The 25809-nt window shown below is 35.9% G+C and overlaps 1 protein-coding gene and 1 long non-coding RNA gene across 3 annotated transcripts in view; one reads left to right on the plus strand and one right to left on the minus strand.

The window, feature by feature from the left end:
• Positions 1–8253: 8253 nt before the first annotated feature.
• The window catches only part of LOC149555615 (uncharacterized), an 86771-nt gene continuing 69215 nt past the window's right edge, over positions 8254–25809 (plus strand). Inside the window, exons 1-2 of one of the 2 annotated variants that reach the window (XR_016365330.1) lie at positions 8254–8441; positions 8609–8687. This is a non-coding gene — a long non-coding RNA (uncharacterized LOC149555615). Of the gene's footprint in view, positions 8442–8608; positions 8871–25809 lie in introns of those variants that run through there. The other variant, XR_016365331.1, reaches the window with a different exon arrangement.
• Positions 8936–25809, minus strand: part of LOC149555616 (Inosine triphosphate pyrophosphatase family protein) — a 54123-nt gene continuing 37249 nt past the window's right edge. The window contains exons 7-8 of the mRNA XM_089833663.1: positions 9338–9414; positions 8936–9249 (exon numbers count right to left, since the gene is read on the minus strand). Of these exons, the coding sequence (XP_089689789.1) occupies positions 9138–9249; positions 9338–9414 (189 nt within the window). The 3' untranslated portion in view covers positions 8936–9137. The remainder of the gene's footprint in view (positions 9250–9337; positions 9415–25809) is intronic.

Consider the following 25809-nt stretch of genomic DNA (forward strand, 5'->3'; position numbering starts at 1 on the left):
TTCAAGACCACCTTTTCAGTACTATTTCCTTGGTTCACTCCAACAACTGTGCCAGGTTCATGTGGAGTCGCATTGATCAAGGGACCTCACTCTATAGAGATATCTTATCGTTGTCTACTACTTCCTACCAGCATCTTCATACTGTGTAGTTCACAACACTGAGGGTGGGGACCCTTATGAGGACCTTCTTGAGCACATTACCAGATTCTCTACCATGGGGGACATCATCATTATGGGAGACTTTAATGTGCAGACCAGAGACCTACAACCTCCCCTCCATGATCGTAGGGTTGATCCCATGTGTACAACTTCTTCTGATCCTGGTTCTGTGGGTCTGGATCGGCTCTCCAAGGATCATTAGGGGCCCTTCACTAGGTATGGTCAAAATTTACTTCAGCTTTTTTAATCATCTAACTTAGTGATTTTGAATGGGCTCTCTTACTTTCTTGGCTTCGAACTCTTCACTTGTTGGCCACATGGTGTTGGTGCTAGCGTTGTGGACTATGTTCTCTCTACAGCCTCCTCCATCCCTCTCATTTGTCACTTTACTATCTCTTTTCTTCCTCTGGCTGACCATGCCCTCCTTAGCATCACCCTTCAGGGACCCCTAACACCTCCTCTCCCTTGTTGATCTGCTTCTTTTTGCCCCTCATCTTCTAGCACCATCCCCCCTCTCCCCCCCCAATGCACTTCTTTTCGCTTCATCGATGGCGATGTGGAGTTCTTCATCCATCACCTTAGACAACTTCCCCCCCAGGACCTCTTCTCCAACTCTGGGGATGTCACCTCCATGTTTTACTCACTTGCATCCACCTTGTGGGAGTCTTCCCTTCTCTCCATTCCCCACTGGACCTACTTGCTCACCCCTCACCCCACTCGCAGGTCTTGCCCCATGAACCAGTGGTTCGATGAGGACTAGAAATCCTTTCACCGCATGCTTCACTCTGCTCCACCCATTTCTTCCTCATTTTACTCTCAGCTGAGGCTCAACTATCACCGCTTTCTTCGCCATAAGAAATAGAATTTTACTTTACTGCAGTGTAGATCTCTTTGTGCCACATTCCTCCAATCTCCAAAGCTCTTTTGGTGCACCATGTATCCTCGCCACCCCCTCCCTCCACTTTGGACCTTCACTCCCTTGCCTCCCACACCTCCACCCTCTATGATATTCCTGGCCAACCCCCTCTCCATCTCATCCTCCCCCCCACCCGTTGTCACTATTCTCCTTTTACCACATTTGTGAGGTAGTTAGAGTTATGAACAGTAGAAAGACTCCAAATGAGGAAGGATTCCAAGTTGAATTCTTCAAGTTGGGTATTTTCGTCTTGGGCCCCTTTCTTATATTGCTCTTTGATCAAGTGGTTTGTGTTAGCTTTCCCGACTCTTGGTCACAACATATTGTCTATCTGATCCAAATAATCTAAGATAGCTTCTGACCTCGAGAACTACAGGACCATCATGGTTGGGCATACCTTCGCCAAACTCTATGTGACTATGTTGAATGGTATCCTATCCAGAGAGCTCGATCAATGGCATTGCCAAGCTAGAGGTCAGATTGGGTTTTGTATATATTTTCATACCACTGATCACATTTTGACCTTATGGGCCATCATTAAGGAGGCTCACCACCGCTCAACAAAAGTTTACTACTATTTTGTTGACTTTCGCAAAGCCTTCAACTTTGTTCCTCGGGCGGCTCTCTTTCAACGTCTTAGGGACATCAGGATCTCAAAGATACTCCTTACAGCTATTATGAGGTTATACGAGTGTGTTGTGGGCAGACTCAAGACTCCACAAGGATTCTCTGACCTTATCCAAAGCACTATCAGGGTGAAACAGAGCTACCCTCTCTCCCCCACTCTCTTTGGCATCTACATCAACAAGCTTGAGATTTCTTCGTGATTGCTCGCTCCCAAACGATGGTTGTTACTTACATCGGGTATTGATCTTTATTCTCCTATTTGTTGAAGATGTGATTCTCCTAGCATCTTACCTTGATGGTCTTCAGCAGCTCCTTGATGGCTTGGCCTCTTTCTGCAACTCACGTGAGCTAGTTGTAAATCTGGACAAGACTCGAGTTATGGTCTTCAATTGTTTGAGGACATCACACCTCCATTTTTACTTCTAGGGTACCGAGATCAAGATTGCATCTTCATATACTTACTTGGGGGTTGAGTTTTCTAGACCTCAGTTTAGCCTAAGACTAGCCATGCAGCCTAGAGTCAACAAGGGGCTTGGCTCCCTCGTTATTCTTGAGCGATAATGTTTTCAACATGAACGACATTGCTTTCGACACCACGACTAAGATGTCCATTCTTGACTCCCTGGTCAAGTTGAATGCCCTCTATGGCTCTACTGTTTGGCGCCCCTCCCTCTTAGAATCTGATTGGGCCTCTGTTGAGAGAATCCAAACTCTTTTCCTTTGGTGCATTATCAAATGTCACTAGTCCACAACACACAGCATTGTTCTAGCTGAGTTTGGTGCTCGCCTTTCAGATTGTGGACCATCTTTGATTTAGTTTGGCTTCTTCACCGACTTCGGAGCTTCACTGATTCCTTCGATGGTCATCACAAATATTCCTACTTGGCTTACTATTCCTCTATGAGGTTGTAAGTTTGGACTCCGGCCATAGGTCTCATTACTAGTACACCCAACTCTCTGCCCTCTTGGGCTCAATTGGTATTAGTCTAGGTCATCTTCCCCCCTTTTAGTTTTCTCTAGATGCTCCAGCCCATCTTTTTCCACCTCAACAGGAATTGAATGAGCAAGTTATCTTGACATCTAGAGGAATACTCACATATGAACTTTTATGCTAAGCACTTCCTTGATATCCAGGATGGGATCATCTTATGCCTATGGTACCTCACCCATCATTGAACTCGTGCTCTTCACATCTCCTTGGGATCTTTTAGAGTGGGATCTCACCAGCTATGTATTCAGACTGATCACCAGATAGATAGTGAGGACAAGATATGTTGGCTTTGTCACCTTGGGGAGGTTGAGACAAAGTCTCACTTTATTTTTCGTTGTCCCATTTACTATGAGATCCAAGGGAGATTCTACTATTTGTTCAGAGAGTGTCGGTCTCTTCCCTCATTCTTCAAATATATTGACCAACATTGTCTTGCACTCTACCTTTAGGAGACCATGTGGCTTTACAAGCACACTATATAGCTCCAGCTTTTCTCGACATCGACTCCTACATAGCTCATCACCTCTTTCTTCAATCCTACAATCCCTACTTGAGGATTGAAGCGGCCTCCCTATACTATCTTGGTTCACACCAGATCTGTGAGACCCCGTAGAGATCACACTCGACAACGACCTTCCAGAGTACCAGATTTCTCTAATGCCCACCTTTCCATTATGGACTACTTCTCACCTGTGAGGAGTTAGTTGTTATTTCTTTTCTTGGTTCTTTTGTTGTTTTTCTTTCACGTTCTTTCTTTGGACATAGTTTGGTGCTCCCCCCTACTGGCATTTGCCCTTTGTATTGTTTCCAGTCCCTTAGACCCTCATTGGTCTCCTATTGGACATTAATAAATTTATCTTATCTTATCTTATCTTATCTTAAGAGCTCCACTCATGCTAAAGATTTGGCGTGTTAGTTCATTTTGTTTACCTCATAATGTTTACTTATGACATTAACTAATCAATCCTACTTGTTTATACCTAAAGCCACTTTGAATCCAAGAAAGTATCAAGAGTCGCTCCTTTCTTGCACTCTACATACTTTTTAAGCACTAAATCCTACACCAAGGCAAAAAAAATTGTTTGCAAGATCCAAGTCTTGACACTACGATATTTGATTCCCATTTCACATTGATAAAAATTCAAATAATAATTAATGGACTTGTACTTAGATATTAAATTTATATGCAACTGTCAGTCACTAATAGTAGTAGTCACATCAAATGTTTGTTTCAACTTTTTTGACAAACAATCTTAAGAGACATTTTTTGAAGGGGTCAATTTTTAGAAACTAAAAAACCTAGCTCTTGTTTCAATTTCAAATGAAAACCTCAAACTTTAGACTAATTTCGACTTAAGTTTTAAGAAATAACAAGAGCTATGTTCGAGAACAAGTCCCTATCTATTGTGGCAAGTAGAAGGAAATAAATTATTAGAATGACTAATTTGCAACGAGTGGGTGCAGTAACAGCGAACAAATACATACATGGATATGGAGAACTAAATATACTATAAACCACAAGTTTACAACACATTTGCACATAAGAACTTGTCTTAGAACAATTAAACGAATACATGAATTTATCCAGATGTATACTTGTGCGTTGACTTTAGATTTTTCAAAATATTGATAATATTTATCTTGTTACATATTGTTATTATATTATTATTATTTTAATAAAAGGTCTAAGACCTAAAATTTAATTAATATATCAAGATTTACATATTTAAATGCAACATGTCGGTACTCGTAAAAAAATGGCTCTATACCAAGACGAACTAACAAAAAATTGTATGGGGATTATCTTAACATATACTCCACTGTCAACTTAATCTGTAATATGGCAATGCTCTGAAAGAATGACATTAAAACTTGGTAAAACTATGACACATCTTTTAGCTTCCAATGTTGACCCTTGAGGATTTTGCATCCCCATCAACAACGACCTATTACTACAACCCCATGCAACATGACAGAAAAACACCAACAAAGCCTCCAACAGTTTGGTATTAAATTATTACTAAATATTAAATTGAACCCTTAAATAGTTGATAAGGCAGTTCAATTTTGGAGACAAGAATATTGGTCAAGCCCAATGTAATGACCCGCTCGAGAACCCAAGAGAAATAACGTAACATGATTCAATGTTTACTGAGCTATTATTTAGAAAAGTTTAAGCAAAACAAGATAACAATGCAGAAGCAACATACACATACATCAAGTACACATAAGTTATTACAAATATAATTTTCCATTCCTCAAGGGTTCCTTCATGTTGAGTAATGTTCAAGAAGTTTATAATAATTAGTTTAAGTCTCCAGTACATATTCATAAATCGTAGGGGAATAACAAATACATTATCTTATAAGCAAGTTCATAAGTACAACTGATACAACGAAAATACATCCAATGAATAACATTCACTACACATGTTGCAGGGTATGCGAGAATAGATACAAGTACATCAAAATACGAGATACATGATAACGTACATACATCAACTGAATATAAATCTATAAGATAAGAATAAAGAATGATAATGGTACAACTATATCCATGAACATTCAACATCTGTCAAACTAAGGAGGACCCAAATGGTAAGAAGTCACTACCTGCCGACTGCGTGGTCACCTAATCATGCTTATTAATCATTATATAAAAAAAAATGTTTGTTTGTTTGTGTTAAAGAAAAAAATTAAAAAATTAATCTGAAAATTAAATTAAATTTTTATGAAATAAAAATAAACATGAAATCAATATTTTCATATGTCTTTGATCTTTCAAAATTTTCTATCTTTAGTATATTTGTTTTCTCATGCATGTATAAATTTAGTTACAACATGTTTTCCTCTCAATTAATCTTTTGTTTTTCCAATAAATTTTGCAACCGAATTATTTTAGATATAAGAAGAATATTTATCTTTATTAGAAAATTCATTATAATCACATGGTTCTCATGAAAAATTTAATGTTAAAACCCTAGTTGTTTAATTTGTTTTTATCTTCCAATTTTCTATAATTGAATTATCCCTATATTAGAAAGGTTTTTAAAAGAATACAACTATAATAAATTTTTGAACTTTTCTACAAGTTTTCTTAATCAATAAGTTTTCCTTTTCAAAATCTACAACATAATTCTTTATCCAAAAATCAATACAATAAATTAATAAGCATTATGCAAGCACCCAAGAAGACATGAAGTAGACATATCTTTCTATAAAATACTACAATGGGTTTCAAGACCCTACCTCAAAACCGTAGGTAAAATCCAAGACAATCTCTGAATACATGCAAATCCAAACCTTCTGAAACTTTCAACAGTTCTTTACTCCAATTTCAAATTTTACTCCCCAAAACTAGTGTGTTTTTTAAATGAACTACAAACCCTCTAATAAAAAACCATAACCCTAACTAGGGTTTATGTTCTCCAATATTTCAAAAGCCACTAACTTTATTAAAAATATAAATGTTTTAAGTGTCTAATCATTTCATGCACACTTAAATAACTTTATAATTAAAATATTCTTTTCTTTTCTTTTCCTCCACTTTATTAATTAGTAGTGCAGGCACTATTTAAATCATAGTTTATTATTTAAATTAATAATAATAATAATTAAAGTTCATTATATAAATACAACTCTAATTTGATTATTATTAATTAAATAATTATAAAAAAAAAATATTAAATATTTAATTTTTTAATTCCTTTTATCAAACTTCTTAAATTAGACTTTTAATTTAAATCTTTTAAACTGAAGCACATATTTAATTAATTTCCAATCAATTAAATATCATCATATTTTAATTTCTCTTTAACCAATTTTTTTAATTAGACTACTAAATTAAAGCACATATTTAATTTATTTTCAAGTAATTAAATATTCTCATATTTTAATATTTTCTTTTTAATCAAATAATATTTAATAATTCTTGATATTATATGATTAACCCAAATATTATAATTAAAACATTTACCAAATAAATCACATAGTCAAATCCACATAAAAGCAACATTACCAAAACTAACCAAAATTCAAAAGTGAACAACACAAACAAAGATAAACTCATGGGTTTAAAAAGGGTGGAAAGTGAGATATATGTCATCCTTCTCAAGACAAGTAATTAGGCTATGGCAGAGATTGGACCTAAATATTATCTCGTTATTCTTACCATAAAGTTATTGTGATAGGGCACACTCATCTCGACAAATCAGGGAAGTCAGTGTCTAGTACTTGCAAATCTGTATAAAATACGCAGATGTACATGTGCATACATATCTAAGTTAAATAGACAACGACAGGGAGTGGTACATTGTGTAGATCCCGACTAGCAAGATTCTATGACTTCCTCAACCATATCAGGCACGTCAAACATAAACGTAAAACTCACGCATAAACCATACACGTGCAAGTATGGGGTAAGTATAATAATAAAATTAAATATAAATAACATCATATTCTAACATGAACATATCATCATCATAAGTACATAATAAACATCTTTCTAAGACACTATATGACATCATCATAACATTAACTAAGAGCAATTAAAGCATCATCATTGCAAGTAGGAAATTGTTATAACCTGACATAATCAATTACTCAATATATCAAAGTATTGCATTTTAAATATCAAATAAGGGCTAATGCATCTATAGAAGAGTCATATAGAACTTTAATAACTAAGTCTACAAAACGAGAGGTATTAGACTAAATCAACAATTGCAATATCTGCAACAATTGATATCAATCCCTGTTTACAAATTGAAGCAAAAATCGACACATCTTATGTTTTGAACTAAATGTTTTTGTTTCTAGTCTAGGGTTTCTAAATGAAGGCTTGCAAGCCAACATAGTGCTTTTGGAAAATCCTATGGACATCTATGATGCTACATACCCAAAGTTGAAGCCCGTTGAATGCAATCAGCTATAGAATATAAGTGCAAGAGTAGCCTAACTGAAGCCCTAATTGGGATTGTCAATGCAAGTAGGGGCCTTTTGAGCACAGCCATAGATCATGACCTTTCACCTAATAAGACAAATTGGGGATTACTACTTGATTTAATGAAGGAGCATAAGGCAAAGTAACAAAAGAGCCCTAGCATTTATGTTGATTTAATGATTGTACAATTGTCAATAAGTTTGCACTAAACGACATTATAGCAAAACCATGTGCTTTTTTCAAATTCTTTAAATAAAACTGTAAATAGATAGTATTGTTTAAATATATTAAATATGCTAAAATTACCAAACTTTAGTAAATAGAAATTGAGAAAAAAAAAAAAACTTCAACTCTAATTGATCTGTTCAAAAATATTATTACATTTAATGAATGTAATAGTTACCTGCCATAAGCAGAAACTAAAAATCATTTTGCAATTTTAAAAAAATTACTATTATAATTCTTACATAGCCTTTGGAATTTTAAAATTTTATTTTAATAATCTAAAGTTAATTCTAATTATAATATTTGAAGACAATAATTAAGTGAGACCTTGATAATAATTAAGTGAGACCTTTATAATAAGTATTTGTCATTTCTTAAGCAACACACAAAAATAACAACACTGCTAAGGTTCCCCACTTGCAAAGAAAGATGGAAGAGTACCCGTCTTTCAAAAGGTTTGATCATTTTTTAAGTGGCTGACCAGCTGCAAAATCTATTGCCATGCACATAAGGATCTCTTCTTAATCAAATATCACCCAACCACATGCGGTGGGAGATGGATATATAGAGGTTCCCATCAAGGTGAGTCAATTAAAGTACAGTTGAGCACTTTCCAAGAGTATGCAGATTGATAATTTTGCGCACCCCAAGCTCTCTTCTTGGGTAGCGCTAGTGGTTTTGCTGGTAACTTAAACGCCTCGCTCCTCCTCCTTAGCAAGCTAATTAATTATGGCAGCATAGTTTTGCAGGAGGATTTGAGAGGCGTTATGACACGTATCGTTCATGGCTCAAAAACGATGTTAAAGCTCCATTTTCAGCCTAAAAGAGGTTATCTTTCATCCTAGGTTATTGCTCAGCCTCAGTATACAACAAGACCGACTTGTTTTCAGCATTTTTTTCATTCAATACTGTAGATAAGGCCACGTCACATGTCATGACCAATACTCAGGACACTGTCATCATTGATAGTTGCAATTAATTGATACTTATCTATAGCTTTTATTTTTGTTATTTTCTTGAGTTGAAAAAATATTAAACGCCAGTAAAATTAGTATTGATCAATGAGAAAACAAAAATTAGTGAACAGAAATTGAATTTAAAAATAGAACTTTACAAACTTTAGAATCGTAGATGTTTTTACGATTTTAAAAGTTAATAGGTTGAGTCCACTGAAAACATTAGTTCCCTGCAAGGACTAACAAGACATTTTTGTTGTTACTTGGTTATTGTTACCAACTAATAAAATGAAGGTTAAAATGAACTTCAAATGTATAACCTTCAATCAGTATTAAACATGTAATTAGCAGCAGCAAAATGAGCCTTGACTTTGTCCAAAGCTTTTCTACGATGAGAGATTTTATTCTTCTCTTCCTTCAGCATCTCTGCATAACTGCACCATGGCAATTAAAATTCATCACATATCACCAATGCAATTTTCAAGAATTCCATATCCAAAATATATTTTATTTCTGTCTTACGTTTCTGTGTAGCCATCAGGTTGAAATATTGGATCCCATCCAAAATTAGGTGGACCCCTTGGCAGAACTATTTTTCCCTGCAAATGGTTTGACGAAAACAATCAAGAGAAGAACAAGACAGGAAAGACCATGTTGACCTTTAATACTGTACAGCATGTCAGTATTTTGTATGTACAACAAAATATTATCTCCGTTAAGAAAAGTATATTCTCTTCTCTGCATGCAAACTTGGAGGGAAACTATTCGAAATTGTTTATTATAGTTAACTACCCTTGAAAAAGCAACTTCAAACTGAATGTCAAGAATGCTAGCATAGAGTTCAGAATAAGTGTGGCCAATCATAGTCATCTCCCAATTCACAGATAGGATGAATAATGGGATAAAATCGCTCATTTTGATCAGTACGTGCATACAATGAAGCTGTGTGAGACTGACTTTATAGTTGAACCGGTTCATATAATCATGCCAACTATATTACAAATTCTATTTACAAAACACTGTACAGTTGACTAACTTGTAAGAGTACCCCCTAATTTTTTGTTCTTTCAATTTTGTCAAATGGAAACCCACAACATTAACATGCAAAATATAGATTTTCAGCTAGTAGAGTGGTCTGAAACTGATATTCCTATGTTCAATGAGTACTGTTACAAATTTCTTGGAAGAACAAAAATTAAATTTGAAAGTTCATTAAATGGATCTCATGTCCATAAGAATAGCTTGAAAGAACTCAGAACTGGAATGAAGAATTAAGCAGTAGCGTTTTTACAGCTGTTATGAACAATGACCACCTCCCTTTAAACACTTCTATCAGGCACAGGACTCCTTGCTATGGCGATAGGAAAAATAAGCATCCCGCTCAAGCAAACACTGTCACAGAAACAAGCTACCAGCTGCTATAGATAACCCACCACTTGAACAGAGCAAATTACATGTGATTTCAAGTCTGCTGCAGCAGAACAAGAGGAATAGCAGCCAATTGCAGACACACTTTCAACATTCCACAATTAGTATGACACCTCCTAGCTGTAGCATTAAATTTTTTAGACATTCCTCACTATCCAGCACTGTCAAAGGTCAATGAAATAGAATATCTATGGGTCTGAAAACAAATATCAATCTTTCCCACACATGAATAGGAGCTACGGAATCCATTACTCTTCCAAAATGTATTTATCACTCCGAGAAATGGTTGCAAGTGTTAATACTAGCCAAATAAGAGTCAGATTGAGAAATCTCGTGCATCTGGTCTTGAGAAGGGCTAAAAAGCTTTGCGTGTTTTAAAGGTATTCTATCGCAGATGTCTGTCTAGAATTAGAGAAGTTTAAGGGTGTGAATTCACCATTTGTTAGAAGTGTGATGCTTACTGTTAATGCTGTAGCTTCAGTTGGATTGGTTTAAGTTTTAACCATGAGATACATTGGTATGATTACTAGTTAATCATTCTGATTAGTAATCATTAGACAATTAATGTATAAATACACAGACACACACATGGATGTATACATATATATGTATATAAAATTAATAATTGTCTAATATGTACTGATCATAAAAAACAAAATCAATTAATAGTCATGTCCCATGAAGGGATATGTCTCTTCTTGTCTTAGCCACAATATAAAAGCAAGAGATTGCTGCCTTTGTAAAACACATACCGAATAAGCAGTGCTATTATATTTGCGGCGATCACAAAACTTAACATGGTATCAGAGCCATGCTGGAAATGTAAGAAAATCAGAGATGCATACCAACTATAGAAAATAATCACTGCATATATATATATATATATTGAAGTGGATGAGAAGACCACAATATTATTGTAAAGAATACCATTTAAATTGCAGAAGATGAAGTTTTAAATTCAGAACAATTATATCGCTATGCAAAGACTACTGGAATATTTTGACTTAAAAGTTATGGATGTTGGCATACTCACTGTAAAATTGCTATCGACCGACTCTCAACACATAACCGGCAGAAGTTGGACCACTAAAAATTATATAAAAAACAACATACCAATATTGAAGGGGAGCAAAAAGTTAAGAAAAGCACATAGCAACAGTAACGGAACTCCATATTCTAAAGAAGAGGTGTTAATAAACAAGGATAGTTTTCTGCAAACGTAATAACACTGCCATTGTTATAGGTGTGTTCCAAATGCAAATTTGAAGCTCTTATAAATATGAGAGGAGGAGACATGTCTCTATGGTTAATCATCATTAGTTAATATTAACAATAGTATATGTAACCATATATATATATATATATATGATGATTTACCAATAACAATGATTTAACCAATCCAACTGAAGCTACAACCTTAACACTCCCTCTTAGCTAGGGAGGATTGTTATAGAACACATCATGTTGTCAAGCATATAGAGATATATCATCTCAATATGATATTCTTGATATTTCACACTATTCCCTGTTTATCAAACAAAGAACGCTTTGACAGAATAATTTAATAACTGCCTTATTAATCGTAAAGAAAGAATCAAATTTGTAATTTGTACTCTCTGCCTTGAAATAAAACAAATAAAGATTTTTTATTTATCATCAAAATATAATATACATCACTTCATATTAAAGTCATTTTAATGCCCTTACCCCTCCTCACAAGAATATGAATATAATTATTGTATTGCTTCTTTTTATCAAATGTCTTGTTGTTTCTTTTGTCCTAATGTTTGTGTTTACATCTCTTATTTATACCTATGGAGAGGTGCTTACCGCTCCCCAAAGAAACACACCTCTTTGTAACTAGTCATTCCAACTTTGTTATATAATTTGCAATCATATAATCATTCTGCCAACAAATAATTACTTTAAAATAGTGATTAAAATATAATGAGGTGTCACCCAATCTTTGTTATCACTGGAGCAAGTAATTTGCTGCGATATTGATAGATTTTTCAGTCACATCCTCTTTGTCTCAAAAGTGAACATCAATCCTTGCTTCTATCAAACAATCAATTCTGATCATGAAAATTTTGGGTGGGGGTAGTCCAGGCGGGGGATGAATTATAGGGCCCAGCCACTATAGTGGGTGGCTCGGGGGCCCTGGACCCCTACCTATTAATCAATCATTACACGTCGAAAGGGGCCTTCATGTGCAGGGGGCAGGATAGGGCTGGAATTCTTGACTGAGATAGTCAAGCTAGCTTTAAAATAGTAGGGGCCGCCCCCACCCATTCAAGATGATGGTATGCTTTCCCTTCATTACTTGCTTAGGATCAGTATTACGTTTAGGCTTTGAGAGATCAATAGGTACAATGTGGTCCTTGCTGAATAGAAGATCCCCATGCATTTGATCAGCCCACAAGTAGCTAGATTTAACTCTTTTGCTTGGGTGTCTTCTTGTACATTATCTGCCCTGTACTCAAGATATTGTTTCTCTTTACAAGATGGTTTCAAAGATAGCCCATATTCAGGAAATGTTACCTCTCTCTCATCAAGAATTCCATCTGATATGACACTTGGAACTATCCTTCAACAAATTCTTGTCTGTGCTTAGATGATTCAATCTCATCTTCACATGTTTGATACAGCTCATGGTCATAGGACGTAGAGGATGTCTCACTTTCTCAATCCATTGCATCAATATCTTTTTCCAAAATCATTCATTCGCTTCTAGACTAAATTGAAATGCTCTCATGACATGATCATCCACCCTAGGCTGCCACTCTGCGTGAAGGTCGTCCATCTTCATCAATATCTTTGGTCACTAATAAACAATTTAGAAAGACTGCAAAGGAATCTCTAAAAGGATCGAAAATTTTCCCATACTAATAACAATTCAATAATCATCCACAGTGCAATCAATTCTTATATTTGTTCATCTTTAGCACACAGGTAGATCTTTTGCTTTGATACCATGTTGAATTTTGAAAGAATCACTGTAAGTGTAATAGCATTGCCATGTATTTGGTATGTATCTTCCAAATGCAACATCCTATTAGATTTATATTGAGAATAGGCAATGATTAGACATGTCCCATGATGGAACATGTCTATTCATTAATCAAATTATTAATATAATATTATATATATGTAAATTATATCTCATATAATTATATATATGTTTATCTAACAGAAGCTATCAAACATCAAAATAAATGACATGTGGTTTTCTTTCATGCTCGCATGGATGTGGCATCGTTGGAGGATGCTAGTTTTTTTCCTTTGTAACTTTTGTTGATGTCTCTTCAACTTTCGACTCTTTTTATTCATGGTGCAAAGTCGTGTAGGTATCGTGACTTGTGAATATGGTGATTTTCTAGAGCAGTTGATGGTTGCAGCTTCAACAAAACAAAAAGACAACACATTTATGATCATCAAATATATGGGTAACAACAATATTAATGAAACAAAAAAGACAATGCATTTGTGACTATCAATTCATCGAAAATATGCGTAACAATCAGCAAGGAGAATCCTATATATTCGTGTTGGTTGCATAGAATTGGGTATTGTTATGAAATGTCCCTTTTCTGATTTTACATGATATTTCCAACCTTTAATCAGATCTTTAAGATCAAACAACTAATATCACAAAGATCCTCCAAATTTCTCAAGAAACCCCAAATCGGGTATGCCAGAAATTGTGCCCAAAAGCTTCACAGCTTCACCAATTATTAATAAATCTGAAAATGAAAATTTTTACAGAACTTTCAGCAGCATAACAGCCTACAAATTGACATTTCCAGATCCGTATAGCCTTTACACAACAGCTCGAAAATGTAGGACCAAAACTATGCTCATCGGGCTCCCGAAATAGCACAAAATATGCCCGAAAACACCACAAGAACACTAATAATCTATCTCAGAAGTTTAATCACGTCCCAATATATATATTCAGATCTATTTTAACAGCTTAAAGTATAAAATACAGCAGCAACCAAAACTGATATGAAATACTCAACCGGAAACACCAAACTCTCACAAAAATACACCCGGAAACTCACAAATCTGCACTGTTCAGCACAAAGGCAAACTCTGTATGAGCATGCACATGGAATGGCTTCAAACTCCCGTCCTTAGCCTTCCTGGAAACCTGCAAACTCCCGTTCTTGGGTCTCCCTGGAAACCTGCAAACTCCCGTTCTTGGGTCTCCTTCTCCACAGGTTTGGCAGCCTCTGAAGAATAACAAAGAATGAGCCAAAAATCAAGTTCTGGAATGAGCCCAAAATGCCTCCAAAACCCCTTAAAAGAGAGCATAACTGTAACTCACATCCAAGAGAGGTTAATGAAACATATTTTAATAATAATTTTCATTTATTAGTCCAACGGTTTCCAAAGATTAACCCCCTTTTTCCGAAACTTCACTTTCTTGGGCCTGCCTGCCTTAGCAAAGATTATTATTTTTTAATTATTTGAAAAGGGGACATGACATGTTATTTTATGAGGATTGCTTGTAGGTGTAATAGCACTGCCTTCTTGGTAAGTGTGTTGAAAATGACAACCTCTTATTTATATTGAGAATAAGCCATGAAGAGACATATCTCATGAAGTGACATGTTTATTTGATAATTAGATTAAAAACAAATCTAATCATAATTATATTTTAATATATATATTTCTCTCATATAATAATAACCTTATATCTCAAATATAATGAACAAATAAATTATATCCATATTTAATGCTATGTTCTCTGTTATCACCTCAAGTGATATTGAACATTAAATATCATTTGTACGTGCTCCTTGGATATCACTATGTGATGTTGAACATTAGTTATCCGTCATTATGGTATGTTCCTCGGATATCACTTTTTGTAATATTGAACATTTTATATCTATCATTATGGCATGTTCTTTAGGTACCACTTTATGTGATATTGAACATTTTATATCTATCAATAATAACAGAGAACATAGCATTAAATATCTCATGAGGTGTGTAATTGAAGCTAAGCTGCACAATGGAGATTATAAATATGGCTCCCATTATGAGAATTGATCATTCTTGTCTATTGCTTTTGATATATTTCTTGGTGAGGGTTTTGCAGTTGTGATTTTTTGAGATTCTTGAGGGCTGATTCCTCTTGAATGATTCATCAATTGTTGTTGTAAAGCAATTGAATTGATGTCTAAAGCTGAATCGATTATACAAATTTAGTGCTGAGGTATACTAAATTTGATTACTTGACTTTGGCATCTCCTCATACTATTATTACTGTTGTTGAGAAGCGATTGTGTGTTGGTTGATTTAGAGTTGGTTAAGCGCCCATTTATATCTATTGTTGGGCATTATTTTTTATCTGCACTTCGGAGCAACGTTTTCCATATCTGGCACTGCATTTGTTTGTTGAAGAATTCTTTTGCTACTAATAGTCTTCATTTCAAAGGGTTTCAACGCATGTCTTACCTGTAAGTTCACATATTGTAACTTCTAATTTTTTGGGGTGTTGTTCATTTAAATAATAGGGGATATTTTATCAAATGGGTTATTGGTATTTTGTGAAAATATTCAGAATCTATGTTGATATTAAAATCTGGAATTTTTAGCTATACATTCCCTATGTAATATCCAAATACTTGAGTTGTAATTATTATTGCAATATTTTCTATTTTGCCACTATATTGTTGTATCAAAAATTACAAAACCTTTAAAGCAAAAAAAAGATTTCAATTCTTCAACACAAATTATTTGAGTGCCAACAGAGTTCAATACAGTGGTATTAGAGTGCTTTCTTACCATCCTTTGGGGTAGGAAAGTTATTTTTATTTCAGATCTGTTGGTGTAGTGGGAGTGACTTGCACTCTAGATTTTTCCAGCTATGGACAGAGTAAGAGGCCTATTAGTTCTGAGAGCTGGCTAAGTAGTGAGGAAGATTGCAAGAAAATAAATGCTTTGAGGGAGAGTTTGGAAAAACTTAAGCTTCATCAGTAAAGATCCGTTGCGAGACTATCGGATCCAGAGACGGTTGAGAGGGCAGCAAGGTATATGGTTTCCGCTTTTAGGAGACCAACACTAAGGTATATGCTACGAGCTGCACCAAGTATGATATTCCTTGTCAAATATTGGGTCATGATTCCAAGGAGGTTTTGGACAAGTCCCAGGATCAAGATTTATAGGGACGTCTGTTGAGGGGGAAATCAAGTCATACGAGGAGTACGATACAGCAAGGGTTTTTGCTTCTTCAAAGGTGGAAATACCAATTAGTTGCATCTTAGTTGCGGATGTGTGCGAGGACAGTAGCACACATGTGAGCGATCTTGTGGTAAGCAATCCTGATTTAGTTTCCTATCAAAGTGCAAAAAGTGAGTCAGTGAGCTTGCATAGAGCGTAGGGGTTACATAGGCATCATGTGTCTAGTCATCTCAAGGTGAGTGATAATGACATCTCTTCAGCTCTTGAGCATTGTGATGCTATTCGTCAAATGTTGGCTACATCTAGTTGGGGTGCTACTATGTCAGATGAGCATGGTCATAGTAGTGTTTCCCTAGCAAAGACTCATGCACTTCGTGAGGCTGCCTAGATCTTGAAGCATAATTACCCATAGTTAGTTGCTAACAAGGATTATCTTATGGAGTGGGGTAGCACCTGTTATAAGGCATTGAGCTCACCAAGGAGCTTGAGGTGACTGTGGACTCTCTTCAGTATACTCGGTTAGCTCTTCAAGAGTCCCAGTCACAGTTGGATGAGGCTACCGTGGAGTTGAAGTAGGTACAGTTGACACCAGCCCCAGACCCTGTTCAGTTGCATATTGTGATTGATGGTTAGTTTGCTTCCATGGTTGGGGATGATGGATGTGATGATGTGGCAAGCGCATCCATCCAGGATATGGGTGCAGGAGGTACAGAGGAGGTGAGAGTATCAATGGAAACAAGCTCTCATGGTGATTTGCTTCCTTTTGTTAAAAGCAAATCTATTTCTTCATCTCTTACAGCTAGTAGCATTGGACAGTTGGTAGTGCCACATTTTCAAAGGATCAATTGTGGATTGTGGGGAAGTAGGTCAATGCTTACAAATCTAATTTCTACTGGACTGAATTGTTCATGGAGTATTTACTTGAGAGATCAGATTTGCAGGAGGATTCATACAGTGTCTAAGGGTACTCTGATTTGGGGCTCTCATGTTATTTGGAGGATAGTGGGAATGATTGTAGAGACTTTGTCTACAATGCTTCCCCACAGGGATGTTATGGTTGGGTTTGCTGAGAGAGTTGCCTTCAACTAATAGTTCAAAGTCAGAGATTGGAGCCATCTCCTGATTCGTAGTTTGGTACTGATGAGCCACAAACAAAGATTGAGCCTTTTTACAGGCATTACATAGTGAGGAGTGCTTGTCATTTCATGTTTGACCCACAGAAAGAGGAGTTGGTTTCACGTTAGTATGGGTTGGCTCTAGATTCACACCATCCATTATGGAATGGGTTAGCATCGTCTCTTGCAGATGGGATCAGCAGGTGCAAGCTAGTTTCACTTGCAATATCGACACACCCAGGACGGTTTAGCAAAGGTTGGAGTTGGTGGAAGTGTTTCAAGTACCAATGGTTGTTACCAACATCTCAAAGCAATTGGGTGTCTATCAGTTGGATAAGGACTCGGGCGTCGACATAGTTGGTGTTTATATTGGGATAAGTTCCAACGAGATGTTACCTCCATCAATGCCTACAATCAATTTTCAAAAGATTCAATTATTGATATCCATTGTTTGGGTGTTGGTGCTTCAAGAGCTAGTTGTATGCAACAATGACATTGTACAGTTTCACCCTTGGGATCCAGGTGGACTGTAGTGTACTTTTTTTTCTCTAGGATTGCTTGGGGACAAGCAATCAGAGGAAGGACTGTAATGTCCCCATTTTTCGTAGGTTATTGTAGTTGTCTTGGTCAGTTCATCATTGCGACCTTCATGAGCTGATAGTGATATTTGAGGATCTTCGTTGTGGAGTTATTAGGCTTTCCAGTGGCTTATGGCGTGTTTTGGCTTCATTTTGAGTGACTTACTATTTATAGTAAGTCAACAATTGTTTCCGATGAGCTCAATTGAATTAGAGGAGTTGAGTGATGCTCACATTTTTTTTCTCGGGCTTCTAGTTTGGGCTCCAAGAATCTTGGAGGGAGCATCTAGTTTTCATAAGTCACATCATCATGTTCATTCAGCATTTTCTTCATCGAAATCACTCGTGTTATTAGATTTCGATTTTAATGCTTCTTTAGTCAGTTTCACAAGATGGGCGCATTATTATTATTCAACTAAATATGCTGAGGTTGCTAATTTTTTATGGTATTGTATATTTGTCGCCCTACTATCATAGCTTGTTAGAACCGGGTTGAAAAGTTTTAAATCTTGGGCACAAGAAGCAATAACCATGTGTCATAATTTCATGCTATGGTTGAAAAGGTCAGTTTGGGAGCCAAAAAGGAAACTAATAAATTATATTATGTGCCCAAGTATAAAGCAAAAGGCCTTTAAGTGAAAGGTGTGTAATTGAAGCTAAGTTGCACAATGGAGATTATAAATATGGCTCCAGTTATGAGAATTGATCATTCTTGTCTATTACTTTTGATATATTTCTTAGTGAGGGTTTTGGAGTTGTGATTTTCTGAGATTCTTAAGGGTTGATTCCTCTTGAATGATTTATCAATTGCTGTTGTTTTAAAGCAGTTTAATTGGTGTCTGAAGCTGGATTAATTATACAAATTCGATGCCGAGGTATACTGATTTTGATAACTTGATTTTGGCATCTCCTCATACTATTATTACTGTTGTTTAGAAGCGGTTGTGTGCTCGTTAATTTGAAGTTGGTTGAGCGCCCATTTATATCTGTTGCTGGTGTTATTTTTTATTTGCACTTCAGGAGCAACAATTTCCGTATCTACAACTGCATTTGTTTGTTAAAGTATTCTTTTGCTGTTGATAGTCTCCATTTCAGAGGGTTTCAAGGCATGTCTTACCTATAAGTTCATAGATTGTAACTTCTAATTTTTCAAGATATTGTTGATTAAGATAACAAGGGATATTTTATCAAATGGGTTGTTAGTATTTTGTGAAAATACTCAGTATTCCCTATGCAATATCCAAATATTTGAGTTGAAATTATTATTGAAATATCTCCTATTTTGCTGCTATATTATTGTATCAAAATTTTCAAAACCTTAAGCAAAAAAAAAATCAATTCTTCAACATGTTTTGAGAACCACTAGGGCTCATTAAACAAGGGTTACAGAGGCATCATGAGACTAGTCAGTTGAAGGTGAGTGACAGTGGCATCTCTTCAACTCTTGAGCATTAGATGTTATTCATCATATGTTAGTTGCATCAGGTTGGGCTGTTCCTATGACAGATAAGCATAGTGATAGTAGTCTTTCCCTAGCAGAGGTTCATGCACTTCAAGAGGTTGTTACGATCTTGAAGCATAATTATTCACAGTTAGTTGTTGATAGGGATTATCTTCTAGAGTGGGGTAGCACCTGTTATGAGACATTGTTTGGGAAAGAGGAGGTAGTTGAGCTCATTCGTGAGCTTGAGGTGACTATGGAATCTCTTCACTCAGTTGGCTCTCTAGGAGTCACAATCACAGTTGGATGAGGTGTAGTTAGAGAGCATTCAGTCTACACAAACCACAAACCTAGTTCACTTACCTATAGTGGTGGTTGGTCGTGAGTTTACTTCCACGGATAGCGGTGATGAACATGATAATGAGGTGGTTGTATCCCTCTGGGATGAAAGTGCAGTAGATGCAGAGGTTATGAGAGCAACAATAGAGGATTGTGCAATGATTCCTGTTGTGCCAGGGTCCCCAATAGTTAGTACACTGATAGATGGTGCAGAACAGGTTATTGATAGTTTTAATACGACAGTTGTGGATCCTTTGGAGAGTCATTTGCCAGTTCCTGACACTATTCCCACTTCTTCACAAGACTTAGGCAGTATACCATTTGATCGAGATTTGTTTCCCTCTGCTAGAAGCAAATCTCTTATTTCCATAGTAACACGGAGACGCGTCCCCCCCCTTTTTGCCCCACGTCCTGGAGACTTGGACGCACCAAGGACTTGGGGACTCCGTCCCCTCGTCCCTAGTGGCGCCACTAAATTCTGCCACCTCCGCCGAGGATGGGGGAAGTCCTGATGTTGACTATTTGCTGATTTGACTATTTATGTTCAATGTTTGATGTTCCAATTCCATCCAATGTTCAAGTATTTACTCTTTTATATCCTTATATCTTCTAGTGCAATACATCTTTTCATAACTAGCATTTAATGTACCATATGTATATATATATACACACCCCCTCCTATTCTCCACCACAATCCCCCTACCATCCCCCACCGTACCCAAATTAAGGCCACTCTGTCCCTCTATCTCGAAAACTTGTCCCCCCGTTTCACCGTCCCCCCGTCCCCCAAGGTTGTGTAACTATGGTTATTTCATCTCATTCAGTTAACAGCATTGGATAGTTGGTAGTGCCATGATTTCAAAGGGATCAACTGTGGATAGTAGGGGAGCTGGTTGACTCTTTCACATATAATTTCTACTACATTGAGTTGTTCATAGAGTATTTACTTGAGAGTTCGGATCTGTGGGAGGATTTATACAAAGCCTGAGGGTACTCTTATCCAAGGCTCTTGTGGTATTCAAAGGAGAACTTGAGTGCAATGCTTCCCCAAAGGGATTTTGTGGTCAGTTTTGCTAAGAGGGTTGCCCAGGATCCTGCCCGACTAGTAGTTGGAGTTGGAGATTAAAGTCAACTCATGATTCCCAGTTTGGTACTGATGAGCCATTGACAGAGATTGGAGCTTTTTACCAGCATTACACAGTGAGGAGTGCTCATCATTTCACTTTTGACGCAGAGTAGAAGATTTGGTTTTACACAGATACAAGTTGGCTCTGTTTTCATTCCATTATGGAATGGGTTAGCACCATCTTTTGCAAATGGGATCCACAGCTACATGGTAGATCACTTGCAGTGTTGACACACCCAGGATGGTTTAGCTGAGGATGGAGTTGGTGGTAGTGTTTCAAGTACCTATGGTTGTTACTATCTCCACAATGCAGTTGGGTGTGAGTGTCAGCTATATTCAGGCTTGGGTGTTGATAGTGATTTTGCTTCAATTGGATTGAGTTTCGATGGGTTGTTGCCTCCATTAGCATTTACAGTCAGTTTTCAGATGATTTTGTTATTGATATTTTTTATTTGGGTGTTGGTGATGATGAGATATTGTCATTGATGTCAAAAGAAGAGCAAGGAGATCCACACATAATATATAGTTGAATATACATACATTTAGTGTGAAATAAATGATATAAATAACTTTTATATAATGAAGTATATATGAAGCAAACATGATACAAAGACAATCAATTACTGATCATGACTCATAAGCTAGTATATCAAAACACAAGGCAATCAGAAGGTCATTTGTGTCTAAGTCATTTTGTTAAGATTGCTATCAAGATGTATGAAGAAGATAACACTTACATAGACATAGGGACAAAAAAAAGGAATATAGACATAAATTCATCATGGGTCAGAAATGGAGTTCCATGTCATATACAAGAAACAAAGTAAGGAATGACAAATTGAATATGTGCATCTGAAGATTTAGTATGAAGAGTCAAATATGTTTGATCCTATTATGAAAAGCGGCAGCTTGATTAGATAAAGGAGTCCACATCATAGACTATGCAGCAACAAAATATACAGTGACAAATACAAAGGATGAACTCTACAAAATGCACAGATAATAATATAGACAATATGTGTACCTATACAGAATACACAAAAACAGAAGTATATACTGTAATAATATTCTACAGAACAATGATTAGAAGCAAGTCTCGATGGTACATAATAGAGGAACAAGAAATGAAATACAAAGAGCAATTAAATACAAAGACAGCAGATTATGGACTGCCAACAATGATCTTACAAAGTCAATTTGGCAGCAATATAGGAATAGCGAAGACATAAATCTGCTATGCAAATAAACAACGATGAGATTGCAAACAAAACATAAAAGAGTACACAGCAGAGCACAAAGTCCATATATGAATGTGATGAAGTCAACGGTGACATGGATAGTCAAAAATATTAAAAGCGGTAATACACTTAAGCAGCATAAGAAGAGGATGAAGGAACAAATGGCCCAAACAAGTGAGCATGGAATATATGTCAGTTTGGAGACTAATAATATTTTGCTAAAAGCACTATCGGGTCAAATTGAAGCGACAATAATATGAAGAATACAAGAACATCATTTTAGAAAGCATAAAAAAGAGACAAGTTCAAATCAATAGTATCATTGTTAGATAGCGATGAAGATTCTGCTTCAGCTTCAAGCAGCCACATGAAGGCAGCGCTGAGGATTATCTCTTGAAAGATTGATGTATATATATACACCAGAAAGATACGTATGGAGTATTGGATAACAGCAGTGATGATAAAGAACTTGTCAAACATTCCATTCGAAGGTGGTAAAATTATTGAGTCGGAAGGTTCAAGATCAGGTATATAAAAACAAGACAAATGAAAGTCACACAAGAGGTTAGATCAGCGATTTGGAAAACAAATTGACTGATGTTTGCACACAACACTTATGCTTTCGATAGTCCATCATCCTATGATATAAAATGAATTTTATGACATGGGAGTTTCTGGTCAGCAATGGATGAATAAGTGCTTATGGGGAGCTGCTTCCCATAGAAACAATTAACACTTGGACAAGTGATAATAGTTATCAAGTTGGGAGTCTTCAGAAATTAAAATAATATTAATGTGGATGTCGATAATAAACAGAGTTAATGTGGATGTCGATAATAAACAGAGTACAGAGTCCAGTTTTTAACTATAAGCTGTATAGTTAAGACAATTTTCTTCAGCACAATACAAGTCAATAAAAATTGAATTTTAATAAAGAGCGATCAAATTTCCAAAGACACGGTGGATACAAAGAGACTAAGGCATAGCGTTAGTCATAAATTTCTGAAGTTATAGAGACAACAAGTTTAGAAGATTAATATATATGCAGCATGATAAAACAAGAATTGATAGCGATGAAATTGACGGAAGAGTCGATGGCAACCATGAGAACAATATTTAAAATAGTTAAAGGTTGACAAATATGATCCAAGAAAGTGCAGCGGTCAAACATAACCAATATTGATTAAGTTAGCACATAATTAATATTTTATCTGGAAGAAGTGTGATTTAGTTTTGAAGAGAAGCATCGCTTCAAATGAAAAAGTCGCATCTAAATATATTGAAGATATAAGGAATGATTTATTGAATGAGAAAATGTGTGAGGTGAGAAATAAGAGAAGTGGAAGAAGTATGAGTACAAGAAGAATATAGAGATATATTTCTATATAATCATATTTCTGATCTGATTTATATATGCACAGAGGAGTATGCTAGAAGGAATTATGTAAAGTTCGAATAGAGTGATATTGATGGTTAATAGAGTAATTTTACATACGTACATATCTTCATATTTAATAATATTATATGACTATCAAAATTAATGCAGACAGGTATATCTGATATAGGAAAGGAATATATGCAAATGCAAAAGAGGAGTATATGCAAATGCAAAAGAGGAGTGGTGCAGATATAAAGTGATACATACTCAGAATATGTAGATGTAAATTGAGAAGGATAAATAGATAAGAGAAATTGTGTGATAAAGTTATCCATCATCAGTTGAGAAAGAAATAGAGAAATAGGTGGAAAATCAGATTCAAGTGCAGTGTGTTGGTGCTCACGAAGACAGCTGTGAGGGTTGGTGCTTTTAGTGGGTCAGAGCCTGCAAAGTGTGGGAGTTGGAGCTTCTAGTGAGTTGGTGCTCATTAATATAGAGGTCATAGCCTCTAGTAGGTTGGAGCCTACAACCCATTGTAAAAGAACAATTTATATAAGAAAGCATTTATTTGTCGTGGTTTTCTCCCAAATCGGGTTTCTATGTAAAACATTTTGTCATTGTGTTCATGTGCATAACTATTAATTTTAGTATTTGAAGTTACTGTTTGGATTGAAGTTTGAAATTGGCAAAATTGTTATAATACTGATTCAACCCCCCTCAGTATAATTGTATGCTCGTCAGGTGCAACGGGAGCCAATTGTGTGTAACAAAGATATTGCACAGTTTCACTCTTGGGATCCATGTTGTAATGTCCTCATTTTTGCCATCATCGAAGTTTCAGGGATTGGCCTATTATTGTGATCCCCGTAGGCTAATTATTGTGGATAGAGAGTCTTCTGAGGCAGTGTGGCATGGCTTGGGAGGGTCTTGTCTTCTCCACAATTTAATAAGCTACACGTTGGTCTTCGTTTGGCTCAGATTGGTCTTCGTTTGGGCTTAGTTTTCTGTACTTACTATTTTTGGTAAGTTGGGTGTTCGTTGAGATGGACCCTTTCTATTTTTGGCAAGTGCATTTGATCATATGGAGAAATAATAGGTATGACTCCTATTTCAAACGACATATTTAAATTATGAGTATTTTAGGAGTTCTTATATTTTTAGTGGCCAAATTATTATTAATTTATTAAATGGCGTATTATAAAGTTATAATTTAACATTATAATTTCACTTAAGTTGAGAGTTGAGTTATCATTGGAAAGAGCCATTTATTAATTAGTTAAGTTAAGCCAAGTGAAAGAATCTAATGCAAGCTTCTAATTAATGTTGTGTGGTGAACCTTCTTGAGTGAAGTTACATTTTGGCAACAAAAAGTACAAAGGTTATAAATACAAGCCCATTTGTTGAGAAAAGCATGCTTGAATATTTATTTTGCCTTTGCTGTAGTATAAGGGTCTAAATTCTGAGCTGTTCCATTGGATCTACAACTGAAGTATTGTAGATTTGAATCTAAGATTTTATTTAGGGATTGCTTTGCAAATAATTGCTGAGGTAAAACTATTTGCTGATTTCTTCTACTGTTCTAATTGTATCTAAGGAGAATTGCTGCTGAGGAAACTAGTTTCATGCAAGTGAATTAGACTGTTTTGGAGGGGTTTGAAGGCAGCAATTAGAAGCCACAGAGCTGCTATTTTGTTTGGGAATGGCTGTGTTTGTTTGTTGGGGGTCTCGCTGACATTTTCCCAGCCTGTGATTGCAATTTCAGAGGCCATAAGTCTGTTGCTTGAGCTTGTGTTTTGCCTCCTTAGCCTGGTTTTTCGCATACAGCTTGCATTGTCCATTGAAAGAGGCGTCAGTACTAAGAGGGGATTATAAGGCGTGATTTGGCATTTACAATTTGCATTCACAAGTGGAGATAAATCGACTGTACCAGGTTCTTCAAATTTAATTTGCTTGAATAATAAAGTGGTTTATTAATAGCAGCTAGTTGGCACGAACTGAGAAATTCATTTGTTCCTTGATCGAGTTTTCTTGCATTCTCCGCAGAGGATTATTGTAGAAGTGCCTTATTTGAGTTGGAATTGTTATTATGTTGTCTTCATATTGAACTAAGCAAATCTCATTAAATAAATAAAGAAATGACTTGTGAATCTCAATAG

Source organism: Cupressus sempervirens, chromosome 5, assembly GCF_028749045.1.
Source record: "Cupressus sempervirens isolate cs-2001-9-10 chromosome 5, ASM2874904v1, whole genome shotgun sequence".
In the NCBI taxonomy this organism is placed as follows: domain Eukaryota; kingdom Viridiplantae; phylum Streptophyta; class Pinopsida; order Cupressales; family Cupressaceae; genus Cupressus; species Cupressus sempervirens.